A 17,396-nucleotide genomic window follows, 5' to 3' on the forward strand; every position below is an offset into this window, starting at 1 on the left:
ATGTTTCTATTTGACATGAACGGGTTACAGCTGCTGGTCCCAGTGGCGCTCTTTGCCATAATAAAACCCACTTACCCTAACAACCTCCTCCCAGAGGCCAGCATTAGAAACAAAGCCATTTAAGGGGGATTGGTGTAATTTTCGCCAAGTGAGAAAACGTGGTCCATATTTGTCACGTTAAATTGACCTAGCAGCAAAAGATGAAAGGCACTGTGCGATTAGAACAGCCAGACTGTGATGTCAGAGACAGGATGTTGAAATATTGATGCACAGCACGGAGGGAATCTATAAATAGCGGCATGCCGAGATAAACTCTTGATTAATCATCAAAAGGGTTTGATGATTCACCAGCTTCATAGAGTGCCCGATGAATGGGGAAAGACACGAGGTGAATAAGACACATCCCAGGAATCTAGCTTTTCTATACAAAAGTTTCATTCTAAATAATGTACCAAAGTGTGACTATTGGCCATAAACCAATTCTTTAAACAGAATATCATTTTATTTATTTTTTTGGTTTCTGTGGCTGTTGGAAAAACTTGTTGATCAATTGTAGAAAAAAATCATCTGGCTTAGTATAACTGGTTATATAGTCATTTTTAATATAAATAATGAACCACGCTTCTGTGTTTTTGTTTAATATATATATATATATATATATATATATATATATATATTTTTTTTAATATATAATTTTTTTTTAATTCAAATTTAACCACTAATTAACTATAGTACATTTTCCATTGTTAAAATTAGTTCTGTTTAATTAAATCCTGACCACAATGACATCTTTTAAGATTTGCTAATTGTTCATTCTTTATGTACTTTTTAGCACAAGGGAAACTTAATTTAAATTGATATTTTGTTGTTTTTGGGGTTTTTTTCTTGGCCTTTGCCCTCTGATTTTACAACGACCTGAAGATTCTCTTGACACTCACTCTCTTTATTGTTTAAATATAGCGTTTTACCTTTCATATAATCATTTCAACCCAGCCGTCTCCAAGTCTGTCAGAAATAAGGAAATGAAAATGAACAGAGCAGTGATCTGTTTTCTTGTACGTGCGTTTGTAATTTTGGCACATATGTGTTGCATTCAGAGGTTTATTTTGTTGAATGGTTTTGATTCAGAGGCATAGTTAAGTCTGTACACTATAATATTGTTTATAGGTGTGTGTTCTGCAAGTCATTGCATCTGTAATCTTTTTTTTTTTTCTTTGTCGTTATGTGTTTGCTTTATAGATACACAAGAGGTTGTTGGCCATTAACCGGTCATTATCAGATTTGATCCTGCTTTTGTCCTCAGTAAATAACAGATTTCCTTCCCAAGTATTCTGAGTATGACGCAATATGACTTGAGAAAGAAAAATAACATTTAGACACTGAAGTCTTGTAACACTTCACCACCCACTTCTTGGTAATACTTTGAAGATTTCCGTAATGTTCTTTTTGTTCACAGCGTGTTCATATTGTAAATGCTTCTTTGGGGCTTTTTAGTTGTTGTCCTAGCAGATTTACAGCTTCTTCTGCTTATAGAAAGAATGGATAAATTCAAGAACTTGTCTTGTGTTTGATTTCATTCTGTTTTCAGAATTTATAATAGTATTGGCTCTGGAAGAAGGGTCTTGTTTCTTTGTTTAGTGTCCTCAGCATCAGAATAACTTGTACAAGAAGAGACGCGTATCAGATACAGCTGGTGCGTGGCATGGCTTAGGTTAATGCAAAACTGTTTTTATTGGGATATGCAGTTTAAATAGATAAATACTTGTATCGGTTCCACGAATGAAACTGCATTGCAACAGCAGTTGACCACAGGGTAATTCAAAACTACATGTGCGCCTAATATATTAAAAATACAGTATTCTCCCAAATATGTAAAACATTCTTTGAAAAATTAGAGATTTGCATTATTTTTTATGTTCTTAATGATTTAGTTTCCTGAATTATTCACAAATTTAAATAAGGAATAATGGAGCTGATTAGACATCATGTCAGTTTGTATGTTGATCCCAAAGACTAATTCACTGTGTGTTCTGTGGGGAATTTTGAATGCATTTTTCTATAGCTGTTTTCCATTTGCAATATTTTATTTCTAAAGCTTTGACCACATAAAAAGGCAGTAATTGCTCAACAGTTGAATACAGTCAACAAGTCATTATTCCTGAGATGAAAGTTCCCTATTTAGCACTTTAGCGATTAGCCAGCAGTGGTTTGTGAAAAATTACGCTAAATAGACTTTCTAATGGAATTGCCAAAATGGACTGGAGCTGTTGTAGTATGAAGTATGAGAACAGATATCAGGCTACCTTGCCACAAAACCTATGACCAATGCACGCCATGTTCTATTGAGATTAGAAGACACACATTCCAGTGTTTTCAGTGAGTAACAACAGCGAGGCTGAGTTAAGATAACGCTGTATGAGTAATGTTACTCAGTATGCTGTTTTAATGTCTAAAAATGAGGCCTTAAGGCTAAACCTTTGTGAAAATACGTAAAAATCGTGAATTTTGTGAAAATCGTTTTCTTGCAAGCATTACTTTCATTAAACCTTCACTGCATACTAGTCTAAAAGCAAAGATGATTTGATTTTTTTTACACATGTATACTAATGGAAAACGGCATTCTACAAGCTGTTATATATACATGTGATCCATGAATAAAATGCTAATGCTTTCAGTTCAACTTTTTAGGCCTGTTCAGTTATAACAGATACTGGCAATAGAAACAGGATTCATATGCTGTATCGCAAACAGACACCGATGAATGTCAGGGTCTGTGGACATTTAAAAGCAGTGTGTTTCTGTGATAGTGTTATCTCTGTATTTGTTCTCCTGCAGTTCTTCAGTCATCGTCATTTCAGCTGATCTCTTCTTGGGTCTTTGGCTGATGCGATTTTAAAAGCAGGCCATATGACCTTTCATCTGCTTTTGTTGGTTTTCGTCACTACATTTATCATGGTCTGCCTTGTTATGCCAGTGCTTTTAGACAGAGTCATTATTATTTTCCGTTGCAGGATTCATTCTCTGTTAGAAGTGAATGGTAAGATTGAAATATAATCCTCTAACATTTTCAGAACAAGATATATTCAGATTTTTCTTTTATGGCTTTGTTTTTTACTTAATTTATTTTGGTGTAATAATGTAATTTATTATCCAGACATGATTGTTGCATAATGCAGGTTTTAGTATTATTTAGAGGAATATTTCAGGTTAAAAAAGTTAAATAATAAAGTCATCATGAAATAATAATTGACCCTGTGTAATTTATTTACTTACCCTGACGTTCCTGATTCATCAGTGTACATTATTGGAAAAGGGAGGGGGAAATTCTTATTAATTTTTATCAAGATGTAATAATATGCTCCGCCTCCTAACACTTTCCTTGAGGCATTCAGGTCTGCTATAGAACGCCCATTGTTCAAGATTCAGTATATGTGATAAGTTATTTTATTGATTTCTTTGTACTTACGGATAAAATGCAGTTTTTTAGTGCAGTACTCTTTACTTCTCTCCCTTTTGATTATTTTTCTTAGGGAAGCAGCATTGTGCGAATTTTCCCCGTTTGATTGCCCAGGTCAGAGGTCGTCTGGAGACATCCAAGAGAGCACCGATCAAACAGGAAGGGAGAAGTCTACAGAGGAAACGCACTCCAAAGGTCCCATTGTCCTCAGTTTCTCTTCAGATTCTACTTAAAGATAACATAATACTTTATTTTCACATACATGTATTCTTGTTTGAACATTGGTTAAAATTGATAGCCAGGTTGACATTGACATTTTTTTTTTCACACATTTGAATAGTTGACATTTAATTATGCTGTAGGATGTCCTATAATCTTAATAATTAATGTCACTGTCATGGAAATGGTTGTTACTACAGTGGCGTTGGACTGAATTGTTAAGAATTTGCTGTAAATTTAATCTACATTCAACTGACATTCAATTCAACTGACAAGTAATTTAAAAATATTTTTCTTTATGTTTTTCCCCCCACATATATTTACTAAAATTCTGAAATCATTCTCTTAGTTTGGTTAGAGCATGTGAAGTACTAGGGTGTTAAAATTACATAAAGCAGGTGTGAATTTGTGAGTTGCTGTGAAAGCCGAGCTTATCAAGGCAACACACAGAATGGTGTGCATGGCAGGATAACAAGGAAAAAGCCATTACTTTCCAAGAAGACAATGCTGTCCATCTAAAGGTTCCCAAAAACTCTGTGGACTTGGCTAAATGATTTGTAGACTAAACAGATTTTTTTTGTTTCAAGGAGAAGTGTTACATTTGTCAATAAAGAACTTGCATTCAATAAGAAATTCGATCTCATCTGTGAATCACAATGATGACAGTGTAATGATTAGGGGCTGTTTTGCTGCTTCTGAATCACAATCTTTGATGGAACTATAAATTCTGCATTGTACCAAAAAGTTTTACAGGGGAATGTTAAGACGTCAGTCTGTAGCTGAAGACATTTCTGTAATCTAACATTCAATATTGATCCAAAGTTTTTGGAAGCATTTGGTTGCATCATTATTGCTTTTTTGAAAGCAAAGGTTCACATACTTATCAACTTAGGTTAATTCTTAGACCATTTTACTTGATCAAGAAGTAAAAATATGCAATGTTTTGATTAGACTGTTTGTTTAGATTAGGAAATGGATGCAAAAATAAAAAAAACTTCATAAACATTACAAGTCTACCGCCACTGTAGTGACAGAGTTACTATATACAGCATATTACATTCACACACACGAATGCATAAGTACTTTTGTGCGCCACCTCAACAATTGCAGTAAATAAGGGCCTGTAGACCCCATCACCTGCTCTGATGATAAGGCACCAGTCTCATGCTATTATCAGCAAAGCATATGTGGACTTCAAAGTCAATAAGCAGTTTGCGGTTTAAAAATATTCAACATGGCTGTCTAGATTGGTTATCTCTCTGTGAGTCGATGCCTTCACAGTTGGTTTAGTTGCAATTGATTTTGGAATTGTCAGTTCTCTAGTAGTGGTTATGTGTAAATCAAGATTTCAGCGTGTGTTGAACCCTTTTCAAAACTTTGTAGTTGTTCACATTTTATATACTATATATACTTATATATGTGTGTGTATATATATATATATATATGTATGTATGTATGTATGTGTATGTATGTATGTGTATATATATATATATATATATATATAATGTATATGTACATATATAGCACAGTTAGTGTTAGTATGACTCTTGCTGTGACGCATGCTATATAACAGCCAATAGTTGTTTTTTTTTGTTTTTGTACTCGCCAAGGCCTATTTTTATTTTATACCCTAGCTGCAAACGGAATACAAAAGAAAATATTAGCATAAAAAAAACTTGTCAAGGGTCTTATTTGACGAGGTTTTTCACAAAATTGTATTCTAGTGGTGTATTTATAACTGTATTTTTTTTCCTTCCACATCTTTCCATGTATCAGGTTCACAAAACAGCATTCAGAACACTCCCCAGCCTCTCGTTTCTGCAATGCTGAAAATAAAGAGTGAAGAGATGGACAGGGTAATTGAGCTTCCATCAAGATCATCAAGCCCTACAATCAGTGAAGTGTCAGTCAGCAGGTACTTCTGTTTAAAAGCAAACCATTTCCACCCTTGTATTTGGAATCATTTCAGGTGGTCGAAATTTAAAGGCAGAGACAGTTCGTCCCAAATATTAAATAGCCAGTTACAAACCTGTATATTCTTTCTCCTGCAGAACACAAAAGAGGATATTAAAGAATTGTAGTAACAGTTAATTTTAGTAGCAGTAGTAAATATAGACACTTTGCACTTTTTTTTTTCTACCAGTGTTTTTTTTTTTGCTAAATACAGTATGGGAGAGTGCTTTATTGCTTTTGTTTCTTTTATTTTATAAGCAAATTTATTCAACAATTATTCCAGTCCCTGATATTTAAATCTGCATTAAGGACCAACAATTTAATAAAAAAAAACAACACACATTGACAAACATTCACTGTACTCCAGCTTTGATGCATTGTAAATGCATGCACTTTGAAATCGTGTGTTTGCTAATTAACTTTCATGTGCAGAGATTTTGTGGGGAAGTTCTGTCGGCATAGATAGTTATTCATCATATTATTTATTATTTAGGGCAAGTTAAGTCAGAGAAATTTCAGTTGAGAATTTTACTTTTTTTTATGGTCAAGATGCTTGCAAGATGCTGTCTTTTCATATTTCTCTTTGTTATACTTAGAATCCATTAGGTATAGATGTAAATGTGGTCTTGATAACAAGTATGCAGTTAATTTAGCCCCAAAACATCGAATAGATCCTTGGACTTGCTTTGATTTGTTTTGGATTATGTGATGAAATTAATACCATTCAACCGCAAGCGCTTTCAAACCCGAACCTGAGGACAATGTTCCTCTCTGACTTTCTTTCTCTAGTCTACTTCAAACATACGCCCATACGTCCAACTCTAGTATTAAATATCACTGTTATTGGAATCCTGTGATTGAGAACACGTTCAGGTGTGGAAACATTGTAAATCATTTCCAGTGCCCCCACCCCAACGCTCTGTTCCTGACTGTCATGCACAGTTTTTCATTGGCTCCCTTCCTCTCTCAGAGCAGATGAGCCAATTTCCTGCTGTTTTTAAAGCAATATTGACAGGTCTTTTGGTCTGCAATCATCCTGTGAGCCGTTAGGTCAAAGTGTGGGATGTTACCTTTGGCAGAAAGGAACCTGTCACTCACTGAAGAAACAGATTCACAGAATTTTTCATTATCTCGCAGGCTTTCACATACTTTGATATTTAGGTGATAGGTGATTTAGGTGAGAGCTTCTTGTTGTTTTTCTCATTAGGATCTATTCAGAGTAATTTTGTTTTTCTTGTTGGGATGCACTGCATTAGCTTTGGTTTTTGGAGAACAGCTTCTGTCAAAAGCAAACAAAAAAATAGTTTGAGCTCACAATAAAATTAGCAACGTGAAGGCCTATGCCATCAATCAAATACAAATACTGTAGGAATAAAATGCATTGAAAATACAGCGCATGAAATCATAAAGTATGCAAAATGAGTATTTACCCTATGAAAGCTTAAATGTAATCAGTGGCTGTTGTCCAGTTATAAATGGTCATGCATTTCAGAGCCTAGCTGTAGCACATTTTAGAATTTAAAAAAGGCTTTTTGAGGCAAATCAATTTGGCATTACCTTGAAAATGGTTTTTAGATGCTATCAAGGCTGCCAGTAGCACCCTTAGTATTCCTGTTCCTGAAATGTGCTGTTTCTGAATCCACTTAAAGTAGTGATACTACTGATAAACATAAACATGGACAAGAAGAAACATCAACCATTAGAGACAGTTTTCCACTTTTTTTTTCCGGTTGATTGTGTGTACATGAATAACAAGCTAAGTTCCTTCAGTGTTTTCAGTGGCCTTTAAGGATGCATTTTGAAATGCCGTCCTTTGTGTCCCTCAAAAGGCTTTTTACACTTTGTCTGTGAGCAGCTGCTGCACGTTGCAAAACAATACCCTGGCTGTAATATTTGTTTTACACATCCATTTTTAATGGCGTTACATTTTGGTCCAGTTTTGTTTTGTTTTGATGCCAGTATAAAATTCTCCTGAGAGCTGTCACCAAGAGTCTCGTTATTAATCATAATGCAAAACTGCGGAATTTTGTGTAGAATGTGTGATGAAGTTCATCAAACGGGGTCTTTTATTATCAGTGTGTTTTTTGTTGACGGAAAATGTAGACGATGACATAATAACTTTTAACCAGATTTCATAAGCATATTCATGCCCGGTCACGCTCAACCGTAGAGAGTCATTGAGGGAATTACAAAAATGTAACCTTTGTAAAGAGTTTAATAATGAACTTGAATAACCTTTGCCATTGTTAAACTGAAAAAAAGGAAACGGATCATATACTCACTTTACACGTTCACTTTCTCAAGTGTCGCTCCTCATTGCTTGGCTCTACATGTTGGCCTTTGTAATTACACAGCATTTATATATTTATATTAATGTGATAAGATGTTATGTGCACAGTCCTGCTTTGCTCAGTAGCGCTATAATTTGATGTATTTGTGTTATTAATTAGTAGAAGGCCTCCAGTAACAGATGTGCTCCTCATTGTGTCTTTAGAAAGTGGGTGGATCGTTTCAACAAGGTGAATGATAATGAGAAATGCTTTTTCATTTGCGCCGTATTCGTTGGCTTACCAGACAAATCTATACATTTATGTATATATGTTATGTCCCGTCTTGCTGTTTTTCCTTCCAGTGCCTGATTGAGTTTTGATTAATTCATTCATTCATTCAAAAAAAAAAAAAAAAAAAAATGTAGATTTATTTTGCACTAATATACATCTGGGTGTTGTGATTTACTGTCAAAAGAGGTGAAAGGTTAAGGTAACCTTTAGCAATGCATTATGCCCTCGAACGTTGGCAGCTCCACTAGTGTAAGGACACAAATCAGAGCTGATAAGATCTATTACAGGCTCACAACTGCAGCTCATACTGGAGTCTTGGGATGGATGGTGTTCTGCTTTGGTACTCTGGGTAATTAACTGATACTAGAAGCTTATTCGCATGGATGATTCTTGTATTCTAGGGATTAGTTTGTGTATGCTTATTAAAATATTGCGGACCACGAACTACATATTTTCCAAGATACTGTACTTGTTTTTAGAACTTTGCAAACATTTCAGTGTTTAATTTTTTTGCTGTAAAAATTAGATTGTTTAAATGATTTGTTTATTCCTAGAGCTTCTAGGGTATGTCCTCTGTTCTGTATTACTTTTCAACTTTTCTCTCTTACTCATGAAGTAATTTAGGATAGGATAACAGTGTGTATATTCCTTTTTTTTTTTTTTTTTTTTTTTAAGATTTTGTTGGTTGCCGATAACCTTGTGGACAAGGCGTCGTCATTCAGTACTGTTGCGTTCTACGGGCTTTGCAAGTCACCCCCTGCCCCTCTCTCTCTCATAGGTTGATTTGATCTACTTTTGGCATTTATTCACCCAGAAGTTATGTATTTGATTGCTTTTGTTGAACCATAACATTGAGGTGATTCACAGGTGTAGAACCAATCAAAATGCTGGATGATGTTCAAGAGGATTTGAAGAATTTCTCTCTTGAAGTATCGGTAGAACGTGTGTCTGGTGAATTAGCAGGACAATGCCACTTCTGCTGACTTTGTTATAACAGGCGCGTATAATATTTCTCTTTTGCAGTTTCCTAATCTTTTTGTTTAAGAATCAGGAGTTTGTATTTGATCAGTTTTTGTCCTGTCTTTTTTACATCTTGTAAATTTCGTGCAGGATAATCTTAGCTCTTCTGTCTCTGCTTGATCCCTGATTTTAAAACATACTTTAGTTTAAGCAGTGATTACATCCCGTTCTCCTTATTCAGGGCATAAACAGATGCGTGTGGTGGCCTTGTGGTTTTGTTTTATGCGTCTCTTGTGTCGTCCTCTCTTCTTCAGGTTTTCTCACTTCCTCTAAATCATCTCTGTTACTAAACGGTTTAAAGTGCCCAAATTATGGATAATGAAAGGTTTATATTTTGTTTTTTGGAGCTCTCAACAACAGGTTGACATGCATGCAATGTTATAAAAAACACTTTCATTGTTTTATGATATGCATTTATTTTTAACTTATTTGCTCAAAGACTCCCAAACAATGTACTCAACGATTAATTTTTCCAAACTCCTCCTTTGCTGTGTTGATTGGTTTGATTAGTCGATTTAATTTCCATTTAATAAAAAGCATAGCTTGTGAACACTGTGCTGCTTTGTGTGCAGCGTTCCTGGGGAAGCAGCTATTTTAACGCTCGTAAAGCGGCACCTAGTGGCAAAGAATGAATTAGCATTTTTCATTCAGATCAACACAAAAAACATATGATGGTGAATTTTTCTCAGTTCTACATGCACAAAAATGGATGGACAATATGCTAATGTTTCCTTTTGACGTCAACATGTAACACCTCGGGCTTTGATTTAAAAATGACTGGTATTAATGATTTAGAGTTGACTCTTTCTTTTGAGAGACAATAACTTTATACACTGTGCACTTTCAGATTTAAAGCAAGACGTTTTCATTCACTTAGAGCTGTGTTACACGCTGCATAAAAGGTCATTTTCAAAAATCCTTAATACGGGAAACCACACAGGTTCATACTTATTAGCTACCGATTTTTACTTTAAGTCCCTACTGTGTTTTGTATCCTCAAAATTAAAGTCAGAGATGACTGGGGGCTTGATTACTGTTTTTATAGGAATGTGTTTTTTTCTCTCTTCTCTTCATTTCCAACGTCCTCCTGTGCAACCAATTCCTGCATTTCTTCACTCTCCCCTTTCCATCACTGCCTCCAGCTTCACAATTTCCGTACTTCCTACATGCTAGATGGCTGGCTTATTGTGTCCCCTGTGCTTTTCATCAGTAGAGACCAGTTCTGTAATCATTTCTCAAGCAGAGTTGGGCCCAAAGCACCAGTGTGGCAGAGACAGGGCCTTGTGTCTTGATATAAATTATCGTCCCTTGTGTTTCACAATAATGCCTAGGTCTGCAGAATTACAGTATTGCTGCTCTATGTATATTTGTGAAGTGCAGTAAAATTTCATGCTATTACGTGGTGCAGAGATTATGTAACATCAAGCTTGTTAAACATTAACTCAAATTCTTTTTTTTTCTCTTTTGTGTGTTTACTTCAGCTCCATCTCAGATATTTTCTGTTGAAGACATGGCAGCAGCTACTCAAGTAAGTAGCTCTTTACATGCAACAAACTGGCGTCCGAATTGATGTCCGAAGTATTGGCTGCTGTGAATTTGCCATTACAGGAATTAATAAAATAAACTGAAAAAGAAAAGTTATTTTAAATGTGATAATTTATAGTATTTACAGTATAGCTTTAACAATGGACAATGTCTCATGGTCTTTGATGAATATCCTGCACTGGCTGCATTTGTTATCCAGTACTGATTTTCCCATGTTAATTTTTAAGCAATAAATATGCAGTCTATGCTTTGACAGGATGTTGTCCCACAAAAATCCCTGCATCCACAGTCATCTAATGAAGGCTTAGAGTCTAGCGAGTTGTTCTTGGCGTGGGTTGTATCCTTATAGTTTCAGCAAATCTAGAGTGAGTAAGGCCTTCTTTCAGCGAGGGATTGCTCTTCTTTGATAGAGTATTGCCCCCCACTATGAGCCACTCACTGGGGGAAAAGACTCTCAGGCAATAGCTGCTCTCTTTCCAGTTCAGTTTTTGTGTAGAGACTAGACATCCCCACCTATTACCCTAGAGCCTGCCTTGGGGATCCACCTTAAGCTTTATAAATGTGGTATGGAAAATTGTACTTGTGGGCTACTATTATGTCAGACGTGATATTAAGAATGAGGAAAAAAAAGCTGTTGAAGGAAACTGTTCACTGTAGAAAGAAATTCCTCAGCCTAATAATTGAAACCAGTGCTCTTGGATTTAAAGAACCTGTATTTGCATTAATCCATATTGACGTCACCTAATGAAATATCAGTAAACCGTAGTTTCTTTAAATCCATTTTTCTTATGACTTAGTAGACTTTTGTGCATGAATTTAACCACATGGGTTGGTTATGGTGAGAGATTCTGTCAGAACTTTGTACTTATTATTTATGTTTTATTGAATTATATTGAGGAAATGTAACAAGAAACCTTTCTATCTAAAATCCAATTATGCATAGTAGTTTGATAAATATTACATTTGTGGAATCATACTGGTTGTGAAGCTTATCGGAAAAAGCTTAGTTACAGGGAACAAGAACATTTTAATAGCTGATGTCATTAAAATCTGATGTTCTCATTCATAATCATGAAGTTTGTAATCAAAAGTAATTTAGAAAAGTTAATTGCGTGCTCTAGGTCCGTTTTACTTATCTAGTCATAGTTAAATGAACACGTTAAATACTGAATATGGACAAATACTATATAGTTATTCCAGTAAGATTAAAAAAAGCACTCATATCTATCTGATCAGTGCCTGACATAGCAGAAATGGGTCTTGATTAATGTTCCAAAGTTTCTTTTAGAAACTTTCTGTCATAGCCAGAACAGAACTGTCATCTTACCGGTGAAGTGAATTCTCACCACTCTGTCATCTTTCTGAAGTAGACCATGGCTGAATCCCATTTCACATACTTCTACTAAGTACAGAAAGTATGTATTGCACTGGCGATAATAAAATTCTTCATAAAATGGCATCTGAGAACCATTCGAATAAGTCGCATTAGATTTCATTGAGGAATTTTGGCCTATATTATCCCGAAATTCTTGCTTAGAAAGTCTAATGTCATTTGGGCATCTTTGACAAGTTTTCAGATTTTGGCTGAATAAGCAGTTGACCTATGCAGGTTTTTGAATATTGAATGCATTTATTAAGATAGCATGAATTAATTTACTTAATTTATTCAATTTTTGTTACAAAATGAATTTTTAGGGATGCACCGAAAGTTCGCAACCAAAATTGTTTGGCCAAAAATAGCATAGAATCTCTTTCGATGTTCAAATATTCGAAAAGACCGAATAAATTACGCTAACAATGACATGGTGAGATTAAATAAAGGCGCACGCTTATGCAGCAAACATATCTGCAGTGTAAATGCATTTAAAAGTGTCCAAGAAAGACGCTAGAGTCATTACAAGCACTGACAAAATAAGAGAAAAAATAAGATCAATTGTGCTTTGATGGGTTCATAAGTTTATAAGTATATTTTAAATATTTTTAATTGTATTATAATAAAAATTGTTTCTGTGAAAAGCTAGACAAAACAATACAAAGCATGTTTTGGCTATTTAATTTATGCAATAATAAATGGGCAAAATATATTGGGGGAAAATTCAAAAATCTGTGTACGGTATTCAGCCTTCGGTGCAGTGTTTTATTTTGCTCTGCTTCGGACCAAGAAATTAGATTTTGGTGCATTTTGACACTGATACAACTGGAAAATGGCAGAATGGTTTAATAATTGGTTAATATATTTCTATGTAACGTAATGATCCTTCAGAATGTATAAACCTGTATTTTCTTACAATAAAGAACCTATTTTTCTTTCCTTCAGAAAGTAAGGATCTAGCTTAAACTTTGAAGCTAGTATGAAAGACTTGCGCATCAAGGTCTCAGCTGTTTCAATTTTCTCTCAGAAGTGAAATTTAATCTCATAGCTGTTTCTTACAGCCTGTTCCCAAACACAGGAATGTTCAAAGATTTTATGAATTTCCAGAAGAGATCGGCCTTTTAACGCCCTCCTCATTGTTTATGAAACACAAAAATCCCTCAACTCAATCTCGTTTGGTTAAACCTTCATCAAGACATACGGCTGCCTTTGTGTCCCAGGCGATGTCATTCGTTCTCCTTTTGAACCGGCTGCTTTGGGAGCCATAAGCAAGCACTCAGTGTCACTCACTGTTTCTCTAGCGCTTTGTGTGATTCATGAACCAGGGGACTCAAAGGGCTGATTTGTTTGTTTTTTTCCTCATTAAGCATATGGATCAAATATTTCTTATGAATAAAATATTCTTCTATGGCTCTTAGAAGGCTTATCTGCAGGCCTTCAGCTCCTGCTTAATTGTTATACAATAAATCTCTTTTCAAAGGCATAAAGGGAGGAAGCATGTGGAAGGAAAACAGTACTGGTTTATTTGAGTAGCACCAAGTCCCACACACATTCTCCTTTAAACGTGCAACGGAGCCAGTTTCCATAGCTCAGGGGTCTTTGACATTTTTTCAGGCCAAAGATCCTCCTTAGTTGGTAAAGAAGTTGGAGCAGGAACCATATTGGTGCATTTTATGCATAATATGCAGTTAGTGCTTGTGCATGTTTATGATACTATCTATCAAGCCTGTTCCCACCAATAAATAAAAAAAAAAAAACGCTTTCATTTTATGATTACACCTATTAGTTGCTTATTAGCATGCACATTACTAGGATATTAGCCATTAATTAGTGTTAATTAAGTGCATAACAATGTCTTGTTGTACATGACCTTATTCAGCATCCTAATCTTACCCAATCTCTAAATGTAACTACTATCTTAAGCATTAATAAGCAGCAAATTAAGATATTGAGGAAAAACGTTATAGGTAATAGTTAAGTGTTATCAAAAATGTTAATTCTGACTTTTTTTCTCACAATTGCGGTTTTCTCAGAATTGATTAAAATAAACTTGCAATTGTGAGTTATAAAGTCAAATTGCGAGAAATAACTCAAAATTGCAAGTTATAAAGTCAGAATTGCAAGATGTAAATGCCCAACCGACGTTGCAATTTGTAATCTTCAAGTGGACATATGCAGCATTCACCCTCATTATTTTTATGGACTATTTCTGTCTTTTACAGAGTAACGCTTTCCTGAAGAGCAGAGGCTCTGCTTTTATACATGTGCATTGATGTGAAATCTGTCCATATTTGCAGTTGTTTTTGACAGTAAAGGTCCTTGTCACGCATTGGATTGTGTGCAAGCTATGAAGCCATCTTAAAGCTCCTCCATTTCATATGAGGCGAATCAATTTGTTCCATTTGTTAAGAGCTGATCTGGAAGATATTAAGATCGTTGGATGTTTGGATAAGCCATTGCAAATGTCTTGCTTGTAATCCAGAGTCATAAGCCAGAACCTGCTAAGGAACCGATGCATTTTCGGCGTTCTCTGCTGATTCGGTAAGCTTATCCTCAGGGTTGCCTTATGGCGTCTTTAGCTAGTATAACGAAACATCTGTTTCAGGCCTCTTAGACCCTTACAGAAGCCTGTGGTCGTGAGATGTTTGCTTCATCTGTCATTAAGCACTGGATGATCTGCCAGAAAAGACATCTCTTTCACAGTTTGAATTCATTCAGTGGCCTTCATCTCTGGATGATTGCCTCACCTTTACACCCATTCCAATTTATCATTTAGATTATATTTTTGAGGATGTGGAGTAGAAGGAGAACTGGAGCTGGGATGTAAACTCTGATCAGGTGATCAGATGGCCAGCAGCTGTTGCATTTGACTACCTTTTAATATTTATGTTCTTTGCAAAGTCAATAACGCATTAAATATTTTTTTAATAATCAGTATAACCCAATTGCAGTTAGATTGAGATAAATAAAAAAACAACATGATTTTTGAAATTATTAAAAAGCATAGAAATCTTTTTACATATGTATATGTGAAGACCTAGCCAGTGACCTAACGCTACCTCTCTAATTTGGCACAAATCCCCCCCAAAAAGTGATTTGTACCTCTGTCTGTTCCAAATAAATGAAGAGAAACTGAGCATAGTATTTGTTGTTGTTTTTTCCCTGTTGTACTGAGGTACGTACTGAACCGTGACGTCTGTGTATCATGCCACCTCTAATATATAAAGTTTCAGCATTAAATGGTTTCTGGCTAAAGGAGGAAATCCTCTTTTCACTTTTACTCCACATTTGGATTTCAGGTCTAAAGTGCCCCTTAAAATTCCTTTGTAAAATGGTAGGAAAAAAATAACGCTTCTGAGTTTAAGTACGTGTTATCTAAGATGATCTGATCTTACAGGAAAGAATAGAATATTGTGGCAAGACATGATACTAAGCAGAAAGGACAAAGAGAAATGGGCAAAGAAATTGCATTTCCAGTAACTGAGACACTGCACATACCAACTTGAAAACGAATGCAGATTATTCTCTAAATGATAAAAGCATGTCCTTGAAAAGCAGCGGAATTGCAGTCTTTAGAAAAACTGGCCACACTGTCAAATTGGACTTCATCCATGATTTTGTTTGTGAAAGGGCGTTTGTCTGCGGACTCAGAAGGAGCTTCTGACTATTAGGCCCTATGGCAATAGCTGTCAGTGATGTGAACTAACACTTGCCAGGCACACAATGCATATAAAATCTAAAGAATATTTTTGGATTTTTAATGTTTGCCAAGCACTACAGTTAGAGTAAAATTGGAAATGAAATATGCACTTTTCTGCCGTGTTGTAGTGTCTAAATGATATTGCTTTATGAGCATTTAAATTTTAAGCAGATGCTTTGATTGTGTTAACTGGGTTGTCGACAAAATGTATTCTAAACTGAATTTATTTAGACATCATATTGAACTGCAATCAGTTTCCTTGTGTTAATTTTCCTAAGTAGAATAATATAATTTTCTCTGCTTCAAAGCAATCAATCACACAGAGAAATGGAGACACGTCTGGCTGATTCTTTTAGAAAGAAATACAAAAAGTTGCTCTGTGGGTATTGTATTTTGATGTGTTTTACGAGAACACACTTCACAGCAAAACAAGATGAACCTAAACACAAATTGAAGACAAACCGGCTAAATTAACATGGGTTCAGCGAATGATTGAGTGACATCCAGAGATTATTTATTTATTTATTTTATTGCAGGTTTCACCATCTCTGTGGACACCATGCTGCTGCTCAAATAATGAATTTAGTTATTTAATCATCATTAGTCTTAGTGCTGTTGTTTTCTCTACGTGTGTTAGTTTTGAAAATGAAGATAATAAAAAGGCTTCCGTAGGGGGAAAATGGATGCAGTTTGTGTAATGTGTCGTGACGTGCAACTTAAAGTATTAAAGAGTTTTAATAGTCTGCGTTATTCATGATGATGATGATGATGATGATGATGCAGTAAATGTCCATTCAGGAGAGTGATCAGTACCTCAGCTGTTTTGTAACACTCGTTTTAGTTTGATTATCTCTTTATGCTCAGTTAACCTGTGTGTTGCTGTAGTGCCAAATGGACCCATTTTAACCATCTGAAATTCTTTCTCTAGACACAAAGAGTGAGTTCTCCCCTCCAGAAGCCCAGAGCAGCCTCTTCCGGAGAGAGGTCCCCATTCCCATAGGGAAGATGTTTGAAGACCCTGGGAAGAGATGCAACAAAAGTATCAGATTTTTCTAAGATGTGTGGACTAAACCAATCCATTGGCAACATATTATGTACATTTTCTTTTTAGCATTTCATTATAATGTTTTCTCCAATAAAACAAACAAAAAAGGTTTAAGTGGAATATGTGTAATTCATAATTTCATATGGAGCTGTAGTTGATCAACTGTTGCAGTACTTCACAGAAGCATGCGGTTTGAAATCATGACATTTTTGCTCGTGAGTGACTTATTACATAGGACCTCAGGAGATCACAGTCCTCAATCCTTCGCTGACAACTATCCTGTGGCATGAAAGGAAACAGGTTGTTCCATTTTTTTTTCAGTTTTTTGAAGATACGGTTAAAAATCAGTATACTGTAGTTTTTCGGTCGGGTCATTGTTTGTGATAAGTTTGTAGTGACGGCATTTTCCAGCAAGGACTAACAGGGTTTGTAAAACCTTGACTCGCGCTGTTATGTGTTCAGAGTGTTATGAAATTCTTCTTACCTCCTGCTTTTGAACTGTTCCCAATTGTGCTGTCAAGAGT

The 17,396-nt window shown here is 35.4% G+C and overlaps 1 protein-coding gene across 1 annotated transcript in view; it reads left to right on the top strand.

Annotated features, from left to right (window-relative positions):
- LOC122347404 (E3 ubiquitin-protein ligase RAD18-like) overlaps positions 1-16,971 on the top strand; it is a 28,828-nt gene extending 11,857 nt beyond the window's left edge. The window contains 5 exon segments of the mRNA XM_043242638.1: positions 3,531-3,617; positions 3,620-3,652; positions 5,453-5,591; positions 10,692-10,738; positions 16,756-16,971. Of these exon segments, the coding sequence (XP_043098573.1) occupies positions 3,531-3,617; positions 3,620-3,652; positions 5,453-5,591; positions 10,692-10,716 (284 nt within the window). The 3' untranslated portion in view covers positions 10,717-10,738; positions 16,756-16,971.
- Positions 16,972-17,396: the final 425 nt, after the last annotated feature.

Source organism: Puntigrus tetrazona, chromosome 6 (assembly GCF_018831695.1).
Source record: "Puntigrus tetrazona isolate hp1 chromosome 6, ASM1883169v1, whole genome shotgun sequence".
NCBI lineage: Eukaryota > Metazoa > Chordata > Actinopteri > Cypriniformes > Cyprinidae > Puntigrus > Puntigrus tetrazona.